This window comes from Polyodon spathula, chromosome 24 (assembly GCF_017654505.1).
Source record: "Polyodon spathula isolate WHYD16114869_AA chromosome 24, ASM1765450v1, whole genome shotgun sequence".
Classification (NCBI taxonomy): Eukaryota; Metazoa; Chordata; class Actinopteri; order Acipenseriformes; family Polyodontidae; genus Polyodon; species Polyodon spathula.
This window is the reverse complement of record NC_054557.1, coordinates 13,118,447-13,141,815: the sequence shown is the minus strand read 5'-3', so window position 1 is coordinate 13,141,815 and position 23,369 is coordinate 13,118,447. Positions and strand designations below refer to the sequence as shown.

General features: G+C 38.9%; 1 protein-coding gene across 5 annotated transcripts in view; it reads left to right on the top strand.

Moving 5' to 3' along the window:
- Positions 1–232: 232 nt before the first annotated feature.
- The window catches only part of LOC121298852 (ADAMTS-like protein 3), a 126,964-nt gene continuing 103,827 nt past the window's right edge, over positions 233–23,369 (top strand). The window contains exons 1-4 of one of the 5 annotated variants that reach the window (XM_041226105.1): positions 233–748; positions 2,001–2,088; positions 3,621–3,737; positions 18,615–18,734. In XM_041226105.1, coding sequence (XP_041082039.1) covers positions 3,663–3,737; positions 18,615–18,734 — 195 coding nt within the window. In that variant the 5' untranslated portion in view covers positions 233–748; positions 2,001–2,088; positions 3,621–3,662. Of the gene's footprint in view, positions 749–1,509; positions 2,089–3,620; positions 3,738–18,614; positions 18,735–23,369 lie in introns of those variants that run through there. The other 4 variants (XM_041226101.1, XM_041226104.1, XM_041226103.1 and 1 more) reach the window with 4 other exon arrangements.

Sequence of the window (23,369 nt, the reverse complement as noted above, 5' to 3'; positions counted from 1 at the left end):
ACATCAATCATGGAAACAATACTGCCACCAAGTCAGATTTACTTATTATATAACCAAGTTGCAAGTTTGGCTTTTGAAAGAAAAAAAAACAAAACAGACAAAGACTTATAAGGTTGACGCCTGTTTGGGATGTGGACTACTGATGTAAATATAAATACACACCCGCATTCACTGATACATACCAGCACATACATAAACAATATCATAAAAACGCGCTTGATTAAACAAAGCTCAGAAAGCTTCTGAAGGTGTTGGTATAACAGACCATCTTTCTTTTGATGACAGACAACAAAGAATCACGCCTTCGCTTTCTTTTTAAATTTTATGATCAAATGTCACTTTATCCATTAGGAGTATCAGCTCTGAAGTGCTTAGACTTGTCCAAACTTCACCGCTCCTAGAGGACGCCTGGCGGAGCTAGTCAAAATGCAGCTTCTCTAACTGTATCACTATCAGTTCCTGCTGCTAGCGGAGGAGCAGCGCGCTTGTTGGGGAGACAATACTGGACACGTTTATACCATGGATGACTGACAACCAGCTCCCGTATTGCACATTTTCTTATCAGTGCAACATTTAAACAAGATAACGATATCTGATTTTCACATTTGCGTACAGACGTAAATCATCAACGGAGATTTACAGAGATCGTATCTTATTGCTGTTCTTGGGAAACTGGTGCGATTGTACTTATTTCTAAAGGATTACATTGAAGCCGAATTCGTGCATATTTGTTTTTTTCAGAATAAAGGTAAGACATATGTTAGTGTATTTATTATAAATACACAGCAGGCTGTAGCTTGTGTAACTTTGCATTTTATCGAGCATCTAGTTATAATGTGTGTGGGCGGTTTTATAGCCACGCCAACACATAAACTCGAGAAATAATATTATTAGCCGAATCAAATGCAGAGGTGAGCTGGCAGTGTAACTAATTACTGTTACTGATACCAGCTGTAGTCAGCACAGGTGGAAGGAGACAAGTGTAGCCGCATCTTACAGATGACAGCATGTATAAATACACAGTCAATTCAATGAAAAGCCGCTGTTATTATGGGGTTCGTTCATTCTAGCTCCAGATCATACTTCACTGGCTGTGGAGAATCAAAAGCGAACAGAGTCCCGTTTACTACACTCTGCGAAACCTTTTTTTTTTTCACAAATGTGACTATCTGATTTTTTTAACATGCATGCTGCTTGTTAAGTTCTTATTGGAATTATTTCTAAAAATTAACTGTCATCGTTTCACAGTGTTAAAAGGAACCTACTAGTACTATGCACCCTAAATGTGGGATGATGACTGATTCGGAGTGATCTTTAGCTGTTTATACTCATAAATCAATTGGGCAGTTATACATGGCATGTTTGAAAACACGTTTTTACAATGTAAACTCAGAAATTAATCACCTAATGTAAGTGGGTGAAGTGTTTGCGGTTTATTGTATTTAAATAAAAAAAAATAATAATAAAAAAAAATGAACGCAATCCAATGCATAATGAATTGTTTTTAAAACACAAATGCTTTAGACCAAGCCGTGGTAGTTAGTGTGACAGATACAGTATAGTGCGCATTCACACATTTGCATTGGTTTCTATTGAAACAGTTGGTGTAGGCTTCTTAGCACACCGATTTGTCGTGATGTCTCACGAAGTACAAGGTGTGTAAACTACGTTGCAAATCGTTTAGTGAGGATGGTAGTAGTAACTAAATTAATCCTATGTTTCATTTATTCATGCAACTGTTAACCGACCTGTTGGAAATGTGATAGATGCATTCAAAATAAGTAAACTTTACATTGCCAAAACAGTGTTGCAAATTTCAAACTTTAACACAATCTGTAAAAAGTCAAATAAATAACATACTTTTTTTTTTTTAATTTGCTGTTTAGGGAATGACCAAACGAGTAGCCTTATAAAACTAAACTGAACCATGTGTACTGTGGAGCCCTAATTGGTAAAGAGGGCACACTAATCTGATTAATGGGGGTATTTTCTCATTTTAGGTGGAGTTCAATCAAATGTGCTGACTTCTCACACTCACAAGTAATCAGCCTGGTCACTTTCAACAAACGTCTAGTTTAAAAAAAAAAGGTAATGCCCTTCTGTTAAGCTTATTCTATGCCATAGTAACATTTTTGTAGTGTGGTAAAAAAAAAAAAAAAAAAAAAAAAAAAAAAAAAAAAATTAACAACCCCCCCCCCCCCCCCCCCCCCCCCCCCCCCCCCAAAAAAAAAAAAACAATAAAAAGTACAGTTAAAGGAATAGGCATCTGCGAAGCACTTCAAAGCAAAGTATGAGCCGCAACTATTAAACATCTAATAGACTGAATACATTCCATTTCTTTTAGAATTTAAAAGAGTATGGGCAAGCATGGTTAAATCGTGTTGGAGGAGGGCATCATTTAATGAGCATGCAAACACGGACTCAGTTAAAATAACGCAGATTTGATTTCACTGTAATGTACTTTACCGATTCATTCAACTGACATTATTGCTAAACAAACGCTGTATTAATCATTCCATGATGCCTGGGAAATATGAGCTAGAACGCTCTGGTTTTGCCCGATCAGAGCCAATTTCTTTATATTTGTTTGGAACCTGGACCTCAGGGCCCAGGGCTGAATACCAAATGCTTAAACTGTCTATTCATCAAAAATTTAGTAGGTGCCATGATAAGAAAATACGTTTTTATAAATGTACTGAAATATGTTAGAATGCATGTGTGGAAGGCCAAGGTAATGGCGTGTGTTTTAATAGCACAGGGACACTAAATATTTCAGGTCCAGGCGCTGTTTTTCACTTTTGTATTTAAAATCACAAATCAAGGCAAACAAAAACATCAGAACAGAGAATACACTGAAATGATATTAGCCAGCCCAGAGTTTATAACACCTGATCAGAGTCTTTGTCATCAAGTCTTCTCATCTTAGACCAGCACTTCTTCTGCCCCTTCTATTTCTAGGTTTATACTGTGAATGTTTAATAACTAACCACTTAAGGGCTGATTGGTAATTCACACACTTCATTTGGAACTAAATGATGGCCCTCTGTATGTGAAGCCCTGTTGCTACAAGAGGGAGAGAAGGAGAATAAAATTTTAACCCTATTTCTGCCAGTCAAAAATGAAACACTATAAAAACAAAGATTTACAGAAGTTTTGGAAGTGGGGACCCATTTCTAGGAGGTTTTGTACATCCCTGCACCTTTTACACGGGGCATGAACTTGTAAACAGTCCTGTTTTACCACTGTGGGGTCTATACACCTGGCATTTAATGATTTAATTATCTAATGCAGATTACAAGCCTACCAAGGCAATGAAAAAACACATTTCAATTGAATCGGATTTCTGCTAGAATAAGAGGGGGTTAAGGTCTCAGTAAGTTCAGCTTTTACAAGTTACCACAAAAAAAAGGTTTGTCATATTGAAACTACCTGATCTCTTTTAGCCTGCTTGTGGCAAGCCTTGCAAGTCTCAATTTCTGGCCAGCAAAAGCCTTTTTATGTTTGATTTGCACTGCTTCCAAAAACAGTCTCATTTCTTCATACCGTTTTCTTAAGTCAAGGAGATTCTGGCGGCATGCACTTCAGTTTGCTTGCACTGAAACAATCTCTCTTTTACATAGGCTGAAACTAAATAACACAGTTAAGCAGTGAAGCCTGGCGGCATGGCCAAGGAGAAACCAGAGTTGCTCATGTGGGAGATAAGCATAGCTGTCTTTCTGATCTGTGCTGGCGTTCAGGTAAGGGAAACATTTGTGAAATACCTTCTTGTGCTGCATTGTATGCATGCCTCACTCACTAGGTCAACTCATGTGTTCTGTTTAGGTATGTAAGTTACACCAGACCTCCATAAAATCAAATAATATTATAAATAGGGAAAGTATTTATTTAATAGTCGTGATAAAATAAGCATGTTTTTATTGCCTCTGTTGGCAGTGTTTGGTCAGAATTACTGGTAGAGGTTTCACATCCATAATTTCCAGTAGTAAAGGTTGATTTTTTTTCTTGTTGTCTGTCTCTCTCTCTCTCTCTCTCTCTCTCTCTCTCTCTCTCTCTCTCTCTCTCTCTCTCTCTATCTATCTCTCACTGGGTAGCTTTGTTCACATCATGATGAAACAATCATGGTAACCATTTGGAAATGTTATTGTTAAGGCTGGTTGATCAGCAACCTCAGAAATTGAAAATACAGAGTCCAATACTTCATACTTAAGCCTTGATAAGGTCATTTATTGAGGCTGGTGAATCAGACATGAAAATTCCTTAGAGCATTTCCACACTTACACTCATGAACAGAGTTTTTGTGTGTGAGCCATCTGAACAGAATCAAAGAAACTAAAGGGAGATGGTTACAGTTTAACACTGTATTCATCCAGTAAGTTAAAAGTGAGTTAACACGACAACCAACTGATAATGCGTGTCTAATAGAGATATATTGTGCCAGGATTTTTTTTCAAACCTGGAAAGCACCGACGTCAAGACCTGGAGGATCCAGCAAACACCTGGACAGGTGTAGCCTTGAAGTGAAACGACCCATACAGCTGTATGCAAACATATTGGGGTTTACAGCAAGAGTTAAAAGCAAGAGATCCAAAGACCAACTCAAGATACATATCTATTGTTTGAGAGCCCAGAATTTGAATAGTTAAGCCAGGGATATTGTATACTGTAACATGAGTCTTGTTACAAGAAACGTGGATTATTCCCAGAGAAATCCCAGAACCCACAGAATGCTTAAGTGGAGTATGCTTTCATTGATTTTTTTTGTAAGGCAGATGAACCATGCACAAAGTAAACACTGTCGTTAGTTGTCACTTTTATAAACAGATGTGCAGTGTAAGAGGAAGAAACACAACCGCTCTATATGAGATGTTATTTTAAATAATGTGCTTAAAACGCACAGATGTTTAGTTAAACGATTTGAAAAGTTGGCAGGGTTTGGCTGCAGGCATTTTTATAATTGCACGCAGTAGAGTCTTTCAAAAGACCTCTAACTCCGGCTTCCTAAATGTGTTTTTCTTTGGTTTGTTTTATATACATACTGTGAAAGGTATTCATAGGTTTTTAGAACTTAATTTATAGTATACTGTGCTACTCATACATGAAAGTTAGCATTATTAATGGCCCCCCAGACCTCAAACTTTAAGGCTTAAAAGTAAGTTCCCCAGATCCACAGCACTTCCAGTTCTTTTAAGTGACAGAATCTTGGTTCAATATAAGGGCCCCTATATGGATATAACAGTAGTTCCATCCACGCATGGCAGGGTAGCTGTTATGTTTTTACAGTCTGTGCTTTTACTTCCTTATAAAGGATTACCCTGGTTCACTGTTTTTACCGTTGTTATTATCTGGGATTTATCACCGTCTCTTTTGGTGCATCACCATGCATTTACTGTGGTATACCACGCTTTGCTTTTACCTTTGTATACCACAGTAAACTTGTATACAGGAATGAGATGTTAACATTTTGTAAACCAGCCCCATATTGTAATTTCATTGCTTCATTTAGATGCCCTCGATAAATATTATATGCAGTAGCAGACTGGTTCTCCTAGTGAATGTTTGCAAGTTGAAACTGGAGAGCCATTGAAACAACGATTGCACACATACTGCACATAACGGGGAGAAATCAAGAAAGCATTCCCATTTGCACTGCCCTTGTTGCACCCAGAAAGCATGTCACCACAAGAGCATTACTTGTTAAAGTAAGAGGGTGTTGCCAAAGGCTCTGGTGAATCTTGAGTTTATAAAAAGGATCAGATTAAGATCTTTATGATTGAAACCCCCCTCCAGTAATTATGCAAAACAAAACCAAAAAAATCTTTATATGCCTTGGATGCTTACCTTCTACTGTTGTAAACCTTTTTTTATTAACTTCTGGCATGCCTACAGCTGCTGTGCCATTTATTTCAAACTCAAACATGCCATATTCTTAACCACTAAACATTAAACAGTATGCATTCATGGATATCCCGATTGAAGAACACTTGAAACATAGCTGTTGGGTTCTGTTCAAGAGACTTAGGGGGGAGCAGCTTGGCCACAACTACTCTACTGTGTGGACAGAGTGCATCTTAACCACATGAGGGGTTAAAAACAAAACAAAACAGGGCTTCTGATTCCCCCCACTGTGTTTAATTTTGCAATTCAATGGCTAGATCACACTTTTCATTGACATTTTGGCCAATTTAGTTTAGTTGCTCCATCATAATGTTTTTTTTTGCACAGCTTTGATATAACAGTGCTTCTCAATCTGGAATCTGTGGATCCCTGGGGGTCTTACATTTGTAACACAACACATATATTTATTTGTAAGACGACAAAAAACAGATTTTTATATATATATATATATATATATATATATATATATATATATATATATATATATATATATATATAATATATATTTTTTTTTTTCAGTGTGGTGAGTGCCTTGTGATTCTGGTGGATAATACAGAGGTGGAAATAAGACTCCCATTGGAAAGCAGTTTTATCCATTCCAGGTTTTACTGTGAGCTTGATTAGCCACCGTGTATAGGTGCTAAGCTCAGGTTTGTCTTATTAAACTCATAGTCAAACCAGGAGTGAATCAAACTGCTATGCAATAAGTGCCTTATTTCCACCCCTGTAATACATACATAAAAGCATGTGGTTTTACAGCAGTACATGCTTTCTTTGCTGTTTGTCCATTTCTCTTTTTGAGTTATTTGTTTTATTATATTAGTACCCTACTTTATTTCAACTTTCACTTACATACTTGTTTTCACTGCAATTCAAATTCGTGTGTGTGTGTGGGCGGGGGTCATTCTTTTTCACTGGAATCACTTTCATTACTACATTAACTTCCAAGTAAAATAAACATACACACTTATTTTTTTTATTAATTTAATTCAGCACATTTATTTGGAAATATGACTACTGAATTCCTGGTAATGTTTGCACATTTTGAGGGACGTGGTTTAATGGTATGCATTAATACGTTTGACGCTGAATAACATCTCCAGGAATGTAAGGACGTCTCCCCTGTTTGATTTGGAGTGTCGAATTGCAGTGTTATAAGAGCTAGCTAGCTTTCAGCTGAAGACCTTTCCATCCATTAGTGTTGATGTTGTTTATACCAGAAGCTGCATGCATGGAAACAATCTGGAAATGAGTTAAAAAAAAAGTCAGGAACATCTTTTTATGCCAACTGGACGACGTTGCAGTGTAACTCTTAACTGATCATGGCAATCTCACAGGCTCAGTGAGGATTAGTTCAGTGTCACCTGTTGGTTCAAGACACAGGCTTTAGAAGCTTTATAGGAGTCATAAATAGCAGAGATTGAAAAACAGAATAGCAATGTGTTGTTTGTGCCCATGACAGTAAACACTGGGGCACGTTTTACTGCTTCTTTTGTGTTCTGGATGGAAACTCATTGTATTGGCATTACTGGTATATTGGCTTAACAGAATACCAAGCCAGCTGTTTTTTCAAGGTACAATGACATGCCATCAGGAAAAAGTATTATTGTGAGACAGTCATTTTGGACTGAAATACAAGAACAAATGTTATTGTGCTTTACCGTTGTACATATCAAAGTTATATTTTTAAATCTGTGTCATTGTGCTGTAGTCTATCTGGACCAATGAAACTCTGAATTGCTCCTGTAGTCCAGCAGTGCAAACCTATGGTAACTATTCTTTTATATCACCTGTGTGGTATTACCTACATGCATGTGAAATGCAGGATGCCCTTGGGGTATTTATTTTGCTAACTATTAGAAGTTAAACTTAACCCCCTCCTCTGGTATCATCTGTATTGGCATGTATCGTTCTAGAAAATAAAAACGTTTCTCATAGTAAAATAAGTGGTTTCATGTTTTCATAGTTTGTTCCCTTATTCACAAAGCTTCAACGCATTAATTATATGGGTTCTTATATTTTAAAGATTTAGAGGTTCAATAAGCATCTGTTTTGCCCACAACAACCTGGCCTTAACACTGGGTGAATGTTAAAGCCAAGCCAAGTTACGCTGTAAAAGATAAGAGCTGTAGACAAGCACCAAACTGGCAATTGACATAAAAAACACAAAGTCTTCCAGAACTGTTTTTCAAGTCAGCCGTGGGCCAAAAGAAGGCCTTAGTGACTTCCAGTGCCGCCCACCGTCGACAGGCAGACAACCAGGAATTTTGGCCTGGGCCCGGGCACTTTTTTTTTTTTTTTTTTTACAGCTGAGAGGAACAATTAATGGTCAGGGGGTCTGACTTAGAAACTTGTCCCGGGCCCATAAATTTCTAGTGGTGGCAGTGGTGACATCTATCCTATATACATAAATAATTTTCTAAATGAACGGGGTGAGACCATGGGCTTTGTAATGTTGGAAAATGTAGAGTCTATTTTGACTAAGGTTATCAAGTTGAGTACTCTGCCTGTTTTTACAAGCTTCCTGGAGTATTTTTTATTGTTGTTAAAAGTAGTTTTTTTTTAAAACTGTTCCCATTGATGCTCATTGTAGTTTCTTGAGCAATGATTATCTGCAGTGGTTTGCAGCCTCTATTTAGAAGATCTCTTTTCCCAGTACTTGTTTTCCCCCTGGCATTTGTAAAGCAGATGAGCATTTTATCAGCTGTACTGGAAGCTCTCTCTTGGCAAGATATTTGTACTTTTATTGCAATGGGAGTCATTTGAACTTCCCCCAGTGCAATATGTTTTGCTGGTACTGCAGCAGCAGCAAATGGAAAGCTATTTAAATTATGATATAAATGTATTGCACTCTGACGGCTGACCCCAGATTTTCTAAAAACTGGTATCTGTTTAGTTTATAGACTCTCTATCTTTATCTCTGTCTCACTCTCATGTTGCCATTTTACTCTTGCTTACATTGATGTTTTGAGATTTACTAGCAGCTGTTATTATCTAAGAACACATTTTATTTAATACTAAATGCTTTCATATTGCGGGCCAGTGACACTGGCTACAGACAAACGTGGTGTTAGTGGTTCTTCAATGCTGAGTTGAACAGCTGCCATTCAGCACCTACTCAATAGCGTCCCTTTATAGAACATTGTGTGATGGGATTGAGGTATCCATGGGAGGGCCAGGTTGAGCCCACAAAACTCAGTTTACCCTGGCCTCAAATCTTTTGGTTTTCGCCAAAGGCTAAAGTTATGTCATATGGCTCTGCAGAAGAAAGCATAAAATATATAGCATAGGATACATAATGGAAACACTGGAAGCATTGTATTTTTTTACTAGAAAGTAGGTGAAATACATTTATAGGTCAACATGTTTTAATAGAGCCTTTTACTTTTATACAACACTATTACCATGAAAAATATTTGAGAGCATTAAGTATTTGGACAGTGGTTGATATTTCTTAGCCAGAACTTTTGTTTGTTAGACTTTGGCATTATTATTTTTTATTATTATTGTTTTAAATTTCTATGTATTGTTCAGAAATCAAACCTGTATGGCACACATGTGCCTTTTATTAAAGGACTACCATTAGAATTATGAGACTTGCAAAAATTGCATTTGTGGTTGAGTTTGATGCCACCCAGAGAGCCTTGAAAAGGACTGTTTGAAATGAAACGTGCAAGAGAACTGCCTTCAGAATCTATTGATTATATTGAAATTGTTGTTTGATTCTGTCTGGATAATAGAGGAACTACAAATAATTGTATTCATGCCAGTGGTCATTTTGTGAGGGTGGTGAGCTTTTTTACACTTGGCCTAGTTATCTCTCAGTTGTACTGCGAGTATTTCTGGATCTCCAACACAAGATAACACACTTCAATTGGAAAAGAAGATATGATGGAAAGAACGTACTGCAGTGAAGTAAAAAAAAGTCAAAGCAAAGACGAGGCGGTTCAGCTGTTGAAACAGCAATTTTACGGTTGGATTAGTGCATGGATTATGACAAGCAGATGTTGGATTAATTTAGTGCCTGTTGCCTTTATTGTTGGGTGTTTTTTAAGTGCTTTTGTAAGTTTGGAGCATTGTTTTAAAGATGGACACTTCCATTTTTAATTGTTGCATTGTTCAAAGGGGAGTGGAATTCTGAGGGACTTCAAAGAATGAGTGCTGGCAGACCTAACAAATCACAGACAAGGTCTGATCTGTCTGTCCGATCAAGGAGAAAGGTTTTATTAGTGTATGAACAGGTAAACACCGCTCTGGCTTGGACATGGTCAAAGCTGCACTTCTTCAAATTTGGCCCCTTGCCTGTGAATTTAAAAAAAAAAAAAAATCAACCTGTTGACCACCAAGAACACTAACTGCATGTACAATTCTTAACTGTTGCTGGGTGCCTGCATGCCAGCAGCTTCTGCAATTCCCAGTAGAGAATGGCTCACCCCTCTTGCAAAGGTTTACTTCAGTGTGGTATATAGTATTAGTATTAGTAACAACAAGAACTTAGCTTGCCTCTTCAAATTCATGTATTTCTTTGATATCGCAGGGACAAATTGCCATGAGGCTACCTAGTGTAATCATAATGCAGTGTCATGGTGCATGTGAGGCTAGAGGTAGCTTCTATATGTGGCCTCGGTTCTCATCAGGGTCATTGGGGTAATCAGTGTCACAAAAGGACCTTAAATTACTACAGTTTATATCAGATAACCATCTGTCAGCTTACATGGGCCATTCTGTGATTATATGGTGCAGTCCTGTTGCCTTGAATTGTTGCCCAATTTGAGTGACGCCCCCTTACACCAATCTATATCCCAACATATCCATGTTGAATAGGATGAAACAACACGTTTACTATAGAGCAGGTTTAAAGGAAAGTTTCCTGTTATGTTTTGTTGTTTTGTATGCTGAGTGCACAGCCCTGTGTGGAAATAGCTGTCCAGTGAATGTGCTCTAACTCACCAGTGTTATTTAAAGAGAGAAAGCAGTAGCAGTCTACAGTCCTAGCATGTTTGAACAGCTGCTCTTTAAAAAAAAAAAAAAAAAAAAGAAAAGCCGTGCTCTGGCTGACACGACTGCGGGGAGAGTGGGAATGTTTGCCATGGGTCGAGTCTGTGTATGAACACACAGTGGGCATAGCCATCACTCTTTAGCTTCAGTTTTCACACACAATTTAGAATAAAAACAAGGAAAGCTCAAATTCCACCTTCTAAAATGAATTAGGTTTGCCAAACAATGAGTCAGTTGTAAGTCTTTTGACCTGCATTGCGAAGGCCATAGAGTGAATTTTGAAAGGTGTCATTCTTTTGGTGGTTGTTTGTCTGTGCAGGACGGAAGCACGGGATTGGTCAGAAGGTTATAGTCTGGAATTTGAAGAATCTTGATTCATTCTTGCTTCAGGAATTAAAGGGATGAAATATGGGTACTCTTCGCCTGACACCTACTGTACACTGCTGCCGGTGTATCCCTCCGGCTCCACAATAGCGGCTGCCTGGCTGCGAGACACTGTCCTGAACAACTGTTGTGTGAAAGACTCTGTTATAGATGGTTACAGTGTGTGCATTATTTCCATTCTGTCTATTCTACGGGCTGTGCGATGTTAACAGGGAAGCCTAAAATTGCCTCGACTGTCTGGGTTGCTGTTCTCATTCCCCTAGTGTTTTATCCCTCTTAGAGTGCTTGTGCAATCAGTGATCATTTCCAAAAAAAGCATGTGTTCCTTTGCTGGGTCGCTCGCAAAGCTATAGAAATGCATTTCTTTGAATTGACTCCCAGTAGAGTAGCAGAGTTATCTGATTGTAAAGTTTAAATGGAGGATGAGTGATGGGGGGAAAAAGTATTCCAAGCATTGGGAGCCTCATAATTAATGACTAGTGGTGTGTTTTCTTCTCAATTAATTCCTTTGTTTTTAAAACAACTGTTATGCTGCAGAATCCTGGTGATGAGAGTAATGTTGTGTCTTGCCATTTAAAGTGGAAAAAGTCTGCACGGCGTGGTTTGAAATGAAGCAGGTTGGATTTATAGAAAATACTGCCCCCGTTGCTGCTTGTGGGGTTAGAAACGGTCACTGTCCAATAGCACTTGAATACGCAATACCCAAAGAACAGGGCCCCTGCCTGGAAGGTATTAAATATCGCTGAATGTCCTCAGCAGTGTGGTTCACCTTCAAAGAGCCCTGGGTAGGACTCTCAGGATGGGGGCTCTTTTGTTATCCGTTTGCTTTCTCTCCAGCCTGTTTACGGAAGCTCACTCTTGGGCTAGCACTAGAAGCCTGCATTTTAAAACGTAGAGAAAACTGGATCAGACTAATCAAACTGATCATTTGGAGCAAAACCATTCAAGCAGGGTATTTCTTTTCTCCCTTTAAAAAACTCTTGCAGGACCTGTGCAAAACTGGACCTGCTGGCAGGCCCCCTGGCCTATGGGAGGTCACCCCAGTGTTTGGAACGCACTGACTGGGGTGTAGCTTGTATTGGCTGGGTTTGAAACAAATTCAAATAAAATATAAAACAAGCCCATGTTCTTAAATTATACAGTTCAAGGAAAGTGTTCTACTACAGAAGTGCCCTTGTATTATTAGATTTTCACTCATCAAGTTGTTCGTCTCTTCTGATTGTTAGAATGTTGTTTTGATACTGGGCAGAGTGCCCAGTCAGCCAGTGTGTAGATAAGTCCTGAAACAGCTGTTTTACCCTCAGAAGTCCCCTGAACCCAGTATACCGTATGGGTCTTGTGTCCACTGCTTGATTAACAAATATCCTTCAACATAAGACCAAAGGCCATAGGCACATATCTGTCAGTATGGTCATATTTCAACTAAGTGGCTCATCTCTCTTATCTGAACCCTATGTTAGAGTGCCTTTGGGGACACCCTACTAGACATATAATCTCTTTAAGATGGACATTTGGCATGTCACTTTTCTACTTGGCCATATGATTCGAATAACAGATGCTTGCTGTTGACTTGAGAGAGGCGTGGTGGAAGCCGGGCGGTTTCTTACCCTTGACACAGAGTTTGGCAATAAAGCCCAGCTTGACTTGAGGGCATGAGAAGGGCTTTAAGGTAGCCAAGGAAAACAGTAAAAAAAAGGGTGCATGTCGACACAGCCTGTTTTTTCTTTATTTTGAGTCATGCACAATGGTGGCTTAAATCATGGAGGATGATAGGGCTGTTAAATGTGCTGCAGTGAATTTGATTCTCACAGCTGTACTCTGTTTTTTCCACAGGCTTTAGTAAAGTTCTGCCCCTGCTCCAACCAGTTATTTTTAAAGAGCAGCTGGCCTGAATGACCAGCTGTCACCACAAGGTCATTTCAAGCTTTATTGTACCCTAGTTGGTCTGTTAGATTTTGGGGTGGCTGAATATGATATCCCTTGATCAAGTGAGCACTGTCTGAACATTGATGGCTCTCTCTGGAGAGACAATCCCATTGCTCTAATAAGGGTGTCTAGATTTTGTCAGGTCCCTTAATGATGGAGCCTAACTTTTCTTCTTGCTTATAAAAATGTTAATCTATTGATAACCATCAATACAGTGTTGTATGAATAAAATAATATAAGACATCACGGTTTTCTTGATAGATACAGTGGAACTTACCCAACCTGTAGGCGACACTCTTGGCGAGACCTCGCTTTGTACAGATGTAGACAATGGCTGGATGAGACACTATAGAACAGCAGCTTCTCGCAACTGTGAGAGTCTGCCTCTGCTGACTGTTTGTCTCAGCATGCTCCATGCCTGGTGTACCTCCACTTGCAACTCCTGCACAGCTGGGCTCCTTTAGAGTTCTACCTCTTGTCAAACAGAACATCTTGCAAAGTGTCTCTAATTGTTTCAGGAAACAGGCCGTGTTTATTTGCTTCTGGGTATCTGCAAACGTTTAGACTCCACTTGACCGTCCCTGAAAATCAACTCTGGGATTTGGGCTGTGTTTTTTTTTGGATTTGCTCTGGTGCATTCTAAAAGCATGGTAAGCACTCCTCTAACTAATAAACAGACTAGTTACTGACATTACTGCATGCATATTAACCGGCTTAGCCATTCTGTTCTTCATTTAGAATCATGTAAGAGCTATTGTAGGGCACTTGGAAAACTGTGGGAAAAGAGGTGAACATATCTCTTGAATGTGCCCCTGTGAATCGTGTTGGCTTATATATATTCTGCAATCACAGTGCTGGTATGGAGAGACTCTCTACTCTTAATGCTTGCTTGTTCTTCTGCAATAAACCTGAGTGTATGGATAACACTGGTTAACTATATGACAGAGATCAAGCCAGCAAGGCTTCTCAATTCAAAGGCACAGGTGCTGAAAGTATAACAAAAAAAGGCATAACATTTCAAATGAGAATAAAGAGAAATCAATACAAATATGCATTTCCTCCACTCTTTAACTGATTATAGAAAACATAATCAACTGCGTAGTCCCTGTCTGGGCATTAAAGCTGCTTCTGTAATTGCGTTACATTCCTGCTAATTGATATAGCCTGGTTGTGCTCAGCGGCACGCTATTCGTTCTTCTGACTCTGAGAGATTTAATGATCTACGTACTGCGCTAAGAGTCTGCTGGCTGCAACTCCAGAGAACCGAGGTTTTATAGAAACATTATCAACCCATTAAAGGTTTGTAAACACAAACACGAAGCGCGCGGTTCCTGAAGGCAGCTGTGATGTTTCCTTCACAGCTTGAGCATGTGTGACCAGATGTTGGACAATATGCACTGAAAAAGAGACTGACCCATTTCACCAAGGTTGATGTATCGCTTACCAGTGTGTTTTTGACAGTGTAAAGTAAGAAGCAGGCTACAGTTTGAGTTTGGTCTGGGATCATATGGCACCCAGATCAAAGCTCTAAAGCATTTTAATTCAGACATTATATCTTATTTGTTCTGAAGTGTAATGGAATATATACATGGGGGATATACATCTGGAATGGAATTCTGACAAACAAATCTTGTAATAAGTATGGAAAGCCTGTATGGAGTTTATTTAATTTAAAAAGTGTTTATTTTTTCAGGTTTATGTTTCTGGGTTGCCTTATGGATTGCTGGGGAGATCCTGTGTGCAGTTAGGTCAGAGTGTTCAAAGTGATGTCAGAACAGTGGAAATATGCACCAAATATTTCCGCTGTGTGCTTATGTCATCACCAAAGGGATATATAATACAGTATTTATTTTTTTCAGAACAGAAATACAGAAGAGCATCTCCGATACTGGCCAAGTAGATGGTATGGTGGTTTTAGAAGCCTCTGTGAATTGGTTGGGAGGTCAGGGGTTTGATCTGCAGATGGGGTGTGTTTAGACTGGATCAGAGGCTAGAAAAAGCAATCTGGGGAGAAGTGTCTGTCGGGAGGATAGATCAGTCTTACGTGGCTAGCGGGCACAGAGATAGCAGCTCACTCCCACTGCCCTTTCTTTGGATCAAATGGATGATGCCAAGCTGATGTGCTCAACAATAATGGGCACCTATGCTTGGAGCTTGAATAGAAGAATAGGTCTTAACCATCCGCCCGAAATGATGTGAACAAGAACAACTTTTCAGTTCTAAACACGCAAGCCAGATGTGTCTGCAGTCGTAGTCAATGCACTGTTGCTGTCGTCATCGCCAGCTTCTTAAAGAAGTACTTTGTAATAGTTCCTAATGCTCTCTTCATTGCACCAAGAGGACTGCTGACTGAATCAGACATATGTGCGGGAGATGTGAGTCATATGACTCAGCTTTCCTATTAGGTTCGACTGCTCCGCTGCTGCCTATAGACAGTAGTATCGGAATGATGTTCTGGCAAGTTCTGACTCAACCACCACCGCTTAGCCATTGTCAACATTTCCAAGTAAAAAGCAATACTGAAGAAATGTTGGTAATTGCAGTGGTAGTAGCAATAGTTTAATCCAAAGGGGATATACTCACGATAGGTCTTATGCTTTCAATGAGGCAATGAATGATTCCCACATAATACTTTGTTAACAAAATAACAGCACTTATTTATGAAATCAGTTTGAAAATTGGATGGAGAGATGTATTTGCAGGCCTGTATTTATATTTCTCTGAATAACCTCCCCTTGCCCAAAAACAAAACTGTTAATGCAAAGAAATGAGATAGACTGAAGGGCCTTGCCTATTATGGCAACAGGTAACACATCTCTATTCATAGCTTCAAATCTGACATGTCCTAATCAAAGGGTATAAGGTAACAACATTTAGCTGCATATTAGTCTTAAAATACCAACATGCGGTCCAATGCTTCCTCTAGAAACGACAATATCCTTTGGACTTTTAAAGTGCTGTGGGGAGTGAAGTAATTTAAGCTGCTTATAAGACTAGGACATTATACCTAAAGGACCATTTTGAAACGGGATATTATACCAATAAACTAAAGTTAAACTTTAGGATACCGGGAATCTGTAATAAAAGAATGTTAATAAATGCCCACAAAGTGGGGTGTAGGGTATAATAACACTTATAACTTACTGATTCTTCCTGCTCACTGTTTTGTCATAAATTTTGCTCCTTCAAGTTTTCTTTTCAATTTCAAGCCAACCATTTCTAGCTTGCCTGAAGCAATGAGCTCAGCTCAACACCGTGAAACACTTCCCTTCAAGATTCATGGCTCACAATCACTACCTGTTACTCATATGTACTCTGTTGGAGCTGGGGGTTACAGCTCTCACAGTGTATAGGACTAGCGAGAACAAAAAGATGGGCCTGTCTTACTCGTTTGTTACAGATACAATCATTGTGAGGGTTTGCTTCTTTAAACTCGAGCCGCAGTTACTAAGTGGATAGAACACATCAGGAAATCTGCAGGGTAATTGAGGCAGTATTGGCAGCGTTAATCACCCTGAGAGTATCCCGCTTGTGATGCTTTCTGCTGAAACCCTTCATCGCAGGCCAGGAACCAAGATGAATGTCCATCCCGCAGTCATTGTTCTGGGTAATCAAGGGTTTAAAATATGTTTAGGAATTTTTAAATGTTTAAATTGGAGCGGCCTGCAAACCCTGGGTTGGTAGTCGTAATGCTGTAAAAACATGCCTAGTACAGTAATAGCACACAGTATAGCCCCCAATGTATAATCATGACGTTGAACCTGATTCTGGAAAGACAGACGGCTGTGTGGGATGTAGACTTTCCACAGTGAGTTTGGATTTGTTTCTGTCTGTATTGACGGTACTTAAACAGCAGTGCGCACTTCCAGTATGCTGCCTGCTTCAGCTTGACTCTACTTAAGACAGAGTTGGACTGAAACCTGACAAGCGTTTTTTAAAGTGTCAGTTGCTATAAATCAAGAGGGCACAAGCAGTATTGTCAGTGTTTATACAGCAGGTGTTTGTAGCCACATACAGTGTGTACACCTAGATATATATTTAGCTATACTGTCTTACTATTTATATTCTAAGGTTAAAATACAAGCTGATTTCCCACCCACTCCAGGTCAGAACAGCCAGGAAGCCAATCATAGGATAGATATCAGCTTGTGTCGTACAGACCCATACAATATTCTCACTCTGTAAATTCCATTTACTTGAGTTGGTTGGACAGATTTTAGGAACTGCTTGTCTGATTCTGAGACCCTGTGCACAGGAGTTTGTTATCAGATGCTATTCAGCAAACTGTGACACCTGCAACTTGCTATTAATATCCTTGTTTCAAAGTGCCTCAAATGCATTTTACTTTATAACCCACCCGAGTGTCTGAGCAAGGTGTACTGTGAAACTTTCTGTAGCATTCAAGTGTATATAGCATGAATTCATCCTCTGTGTCTCGTTGTGGAAGAAATAGAGTGAACAAACAGAAGCAGGGGCAAAGGGATAGGTTCAAGCTTAAAGTGCATTTGCGGTCCACACCTATTGTGAGCCATCTGTGTACCAAAGAGAAACCTGAATCTGCAAACACCTCTGCTTCAGACAGCAATGCCATGTGTAATTTATGGCTGTGACATCACAGTTTAACTTTAGTTTTAAACCAGTATAGGAGTTAGTCTATTTCTCTGACCTTGTGCTCATTCTTTGGGAGTAAACCTTCACTCCTGCATGGTATTATACATTAAAATGACATCCCTAAACATTGTATTAATGTCAGAATTGAGGTGAGAAACATTATATAGCTAGATATCAGCAATAAACCAGATGTACTGTACGGTAACCATAGACGAGATTGTAATTTCCACAAATCCACAGAAATTCCAATTGATATTCCTGGAATTCCTTTTCATTCACTTGTAGTTTTGTTCCTTTACTTGTCAGTTTTTTTTTTTTTTTACTGCCCCTGCAAAATATTACTGCAGGAACCCCAACAAAATCACATGTAAAACCAGGAGAACTTCCGAGAGGAGAGTACCAGAATAGTTTAGTCTGGCCTGACACATTGTAAAGTAATTAAATGTCCAGTAGGGGGCCTGTTTAATAGCTAACTTAAACGGCTGCTATAGCGCTGTGTACTGTGCAATAGAACACTTTCAGTTTTTTAATCATTGCTGTAATGTATTGTGCTATAGTTTCTTGAACACTGTTATAAGAATAGGTCAGGGAAATAATGGAGTTTACAGAAGCCAGTGGCAATTAAGTGATAAACAGCAGTGACCCTTTAAAGGTCTCCTTGTTTATTATAAAGTTTGTAAGTTGTCACTTTACTGACCTCATCCCATCATAGTATTACCAGAAGATTGTGCTGGTACAATAATATGCTATTTGAAGTCCGCCTGTAGTCTTTTCATTCCGAGTTGTTTTTTCTTTTACAGACAGGAGCAAGCCAGTCTCAAAGTGCCTACTTCCTTCCCGAGTTTGCACTTTCTCCGCAGGGGAGCTTCCTTGAAGACACGACAGGAGAGCAGTTTCTTACATTCCGCTACGATGATCAGGTCAGTGATGCCCTTCTTAAACGGGAGATCCCTGACAAACCACAACGGGGACTCGATGTGGGTACCAAAAACAAACTATTGCTTTTTTAGTCTGCTCTGTTTTGTTATGCTGTTATCAAAGTGCCCTTAGCATTATTATGGTGCTGTAAAACATTCAAAGACTACTAAAAAACCTCTGGGTCTGAATCATATGCAGATTCAATTCACTATTCCAAAGGGTTCTGTCTGATAAAGAAATTGAATGTATGCAAGATCACTGCCATTATATCATTATTTTAGAAATAAGGAAGCTGTAGCGTTTCAACCAGAAGTCTTTGTCTAATGGCTGTTATGCTTGATTTATACAATACACACACTGAAATAAAAACAGACTTCTCTTGATGAGCATGACCTGAACAAGATTCATGCATACCTTTCACAAACACCTCAAATATTGAAACTGCAACTTTGAAATGATTACCTACTAAGCTAATAGAATAAGACATTAATAAAACACTCGTCATCACATCTTTCAGACCCTGGCAACTGAACAATTGATACCCGTTTAAAACAAGAAGGGACACCTTCACGATATTCATACATGAAACAGCTGGAAGGTTAATCATGAAACAGGTATGGAAAGAAACTGGAGAGATGAGGTATATTTTCAGAGCCTGAAAATGAGACCTCTTCATAACCTGCTTCATTAAGACCAAGGCAATGTGAACCTACAGAAAGATAGAGTGGACTCGGCCAATTGTGCGCCTCCCCCTGGGAGCTCCCATCCTTGGTTGGCAGTGGAATAGCCTGGACTTGAACCGGCGACATCCAGACTATAGGGCACATCCTTCACTCCATGCAGGGAGCCTTTACTGGATGTGCCACTCAGGGAGACCTGGTGCTTAGCTTTCTTAAGTAGAGGTTTAAGAAAACAGCTTAAAGTAACAGGATTCTTTTTTCAGCGTTTACATCAAAAGTCATTGGAAAGCCACAACAATAAAAAGAGATAAAGCTCATGGAAAGTCAAGTAAGGGTAATTGCATTTATCTTTCAAGTGTCTGTTGAAACAAAGAAAGTTATTTGGTGAGAGGCATGTCAGTAACATTTCACCACTAGCCTGTGCAAAAAATCGTCCAGCATGCTCTGGTGCGACATTTAAAGGGGGTAATGTAATTTTCCAGGGATCCACAAATGACCTCAAATGACCATCACACAACATCGCACCACCTGTGAAAGTGTCAGTGAATGGCTTCAGTTAAATGAAGTAGGGTGAAGAATTTCCTGAGTGTTTAAGTTGGCAGAAAGAGGAAACCTGACAATAATCGGGGCTGGGATGCACTTTCGGTTGGGACTTTGAGAAAGGAACAGTTTCCTGTTTTTTTCAAGTATGATAAAGACAATGAATAAGACACAGATGTCATGTCAAGGGAGCCCAGTATTATACTGTCTGGTTGTTTTATAAAACACTGTACTTATTGTTCAGAACTTCAGTCATTGTTCTAGTAATCTTTTCTAGATGCTGAGTTTTCTGGTAGTAATTTGATGAAAAGTTTCAATGGTTGCAGTTTGGGAAAATAAAATAAACAAAAAACAAACTGAAGTCAATAAAACACCATTGAAATTGTGGGTGTGATGGAGCAGCCGTTGTTTTTGGAGTAGCGATTCCTAGAGTGGGCTGCAGGTTTTCACATGGGCATGCCTGTGCAGAAAGTGACAATGCTGGTTTTAGAAAAGTATTTTCAGATCGGTTGAAATTGTGCGTTATCTTCAGTGCACGTTCCTGTTTAACACATTTAGTTACAGCAATGTAAACCAGTTGGACAGCCTACCAAAAAACTTGTGTGTGACCCACCTTCCCAACCATCGTTGTGGTCACCATCAAACCAAAACATTCCAGCCGTTACCAGCAAGGCTTAGTAACTCAGCTACGCTTGCAGTTTTCTTCTGAAATATATTTAAAGCTTCTTATCTGGACTCCTTGTTCCCATACTTTCTTCATGACAACATTAGTTTGAAATATAGTACATGCATCATGCATTTTTTGTGGTTTCTTATTAGTTTAAGTGCATCATCTACAGATCTTGTATACTGATAAAGGCACTAACCAAAACATTGTCTACTTTTTCCTATACATTTTACCTTCTAATGTATGTATTGGATTCAGTTAAAATGTGCAATAAAATAATGGATTGTTTTGAATGCATAGACAAGGAAACCCAGAGAACATTTAAAAAAAAAAGCTCAATGCATGGACAGATTTGTTCTATACATCTACAGAGGTCCTAAAGCCAGTCTGCATATCTTTCACTGCAGAAGAAGACCATGCCACTTTAGCTTTAGAGTACAGTGCAGTACAGAACACAGATTTTGAAAAGCTGGCCAATTTTGCTTGGCCCATAGTACAGTACGTTTGAAAATTGCATTTCACAGCAACTTAGTAAGCTAATAAACATGTGATTTCTATTTCCTTCCTTTAAGAAGCAGTGTTTTGTTCCTCATTGCCTGTGAGTTGATAAGAGATGACACGGTGCTTTGGTGTTTATTGCTTAACCTGGTCATGAAGGAAAGCACTGGGCTTAAACAAAGAGGAAACAGAATGACAACCCAAGCAAGGTCAATGTTTATAATACCAGTAACATATGGACAAAATGTCTACTTTTATTACCAGTTGCCAGTTATGAATAACTGCCCTTTACTCCTTGAGAGTGGAGGAAATGTGAATTGTTAAATGTTTTCTAGCTCATATTTTTAAGTTAGTGTGTTGGTTATTAGATGGTTATCTAGTTCAGTGTATCATACTGGTTATTTATTCAAGAGCTCAGTGTTTGAAAAGACTAACCTTATGAAACCATGTTGTTACATTTGGGGCAGAAAACATTATTTGTATAGTGTGGTACAGTACAGGAAATATATCTTTCCTCTGTGTAGCTCCTCACGCTCACCGTAGAAACGGTTTAGTAGAACAACTACAATGACAAAATGTGTGTAACTGTGGAAGTAATCACCAGATATAATACACTTGAGAACCCAATATAATGCAATATCTGGTAATGGAAAGTGGAGGTGGAATTATTTCTCCAATAACCCGCAGGCAAACGTGTACTTCTGCAACTCTTTCTAAAGTCTCTGAAAGATATGTCCAGCAGTTTTGAGGTTTTTTGAATCATTTCGAGTGGTTCCTAAAATATGATTTATTTTTCTAACATTAACAAGATACCCTTTATTTCAAAAAGCAATTTGACATTGAATTAAACATGTGCACTTTTCTTTTATGTTAGAATATATGAACTGCCCCTTTAAAAGAATGAGAAGAGAGATTTAGAAGGCTTTAGGAAATGGCTGGAGTTGACAGTGTGCAATTGTTCATGTTACAGTGGTGACATTAATATTCCTCTGTTACAAACAGAAGCTGACACGAGCTGAAAAGACTTGATGAATGTTATTGTCCAGCCCCTCTGGACATGGAGCTGCACTCGAGGGGTATTTCTGTATATCCTGACCAGCTTTAGAACGATCATTGTCCACCCTTTCCCATGCCTTCAGTAAGCGGATATCAATCATTCCAAATGGCTATGTTTCCAAATTCCGTTTTTTTTTTTTTTACCCCAAAAGACTGGGTGTTTCTGAGTGATTATCTACTCAACTGCATTTGCTTAAGGAAAAATGGAGCACAATGTTCTGCAAAAATGTTGAAGATGGTCAGCTGGCAACTTTTTAAGATAGACACTCTGTATTTTGAAAGCAAGTAAGAATGAATATTTCAATTGCATGGCATCCTGTGCAAAGAGAATGTATGACATTCCTGGAATTCCTGGAAAGGGAAACAATTCCTCATCATCCTATTGTATTTTCTAGGCAATCTTGTCTTGCCAGTAGCTTTTTGTTTTATATAGCTGGCTCAGTGTCATGCTTCCCTGCATCTCCCCTACCCAATGGTCAAGCAAAGTTCAAATAATCATTATTAATAAGGCACAAAGTATATTATGTCTTCAACCATGAATATAGTGGCTCACAAGCAGTACCAGTGCTTCTCCTGCAGATGTTTTATTCCAATACACATGGGGTCATATTTAGGAATTAGCATAAGCCGTGCAGTAAATGCTTCAGATTTAATTAGTACTAATGCTTTAGAAATAAATACATGTCTGCTTTGTGTCAGGATTAGTGCACTGAATATATTTCAACTGGATTGATCTATATATATAAAATGAGCATGGAAGCTGTTTTAGGTTGGTTTTAGAATTAGCCAGTGCAGGGGGGAATATGTTGGTTTGGGTCATAATTTGGATCTATACTGGGCCTGGATACTGGGATTAACACTGCTGTTTTTATTCAATAAATTAATTGAGTGACAGAAGAAAAGTAAATGATACTGTGGATTTTGCAGCAAATATTCTGCTTTTCTCCAACCCGCAATTGCTTGCAATACGAAGGGAATGCTGGGGTCTTTCTGAGGTTGACTGCGGTTTTATTGCAGAGTCCCAGCTGTCTGTAGTTTAACAAGGTCTCCGTCATATGATGTGCCAACCTGTCAGCCAGAATCCCCCATCTTTTCCTGTCTAGTCTCCTACTGACCAAAAAAAAAGAAGCTTTAATCCGAAATGAACACATAACTGTTCTGTCAAAAGAGTGATAAGCAGTTTAAGAAACGTGATT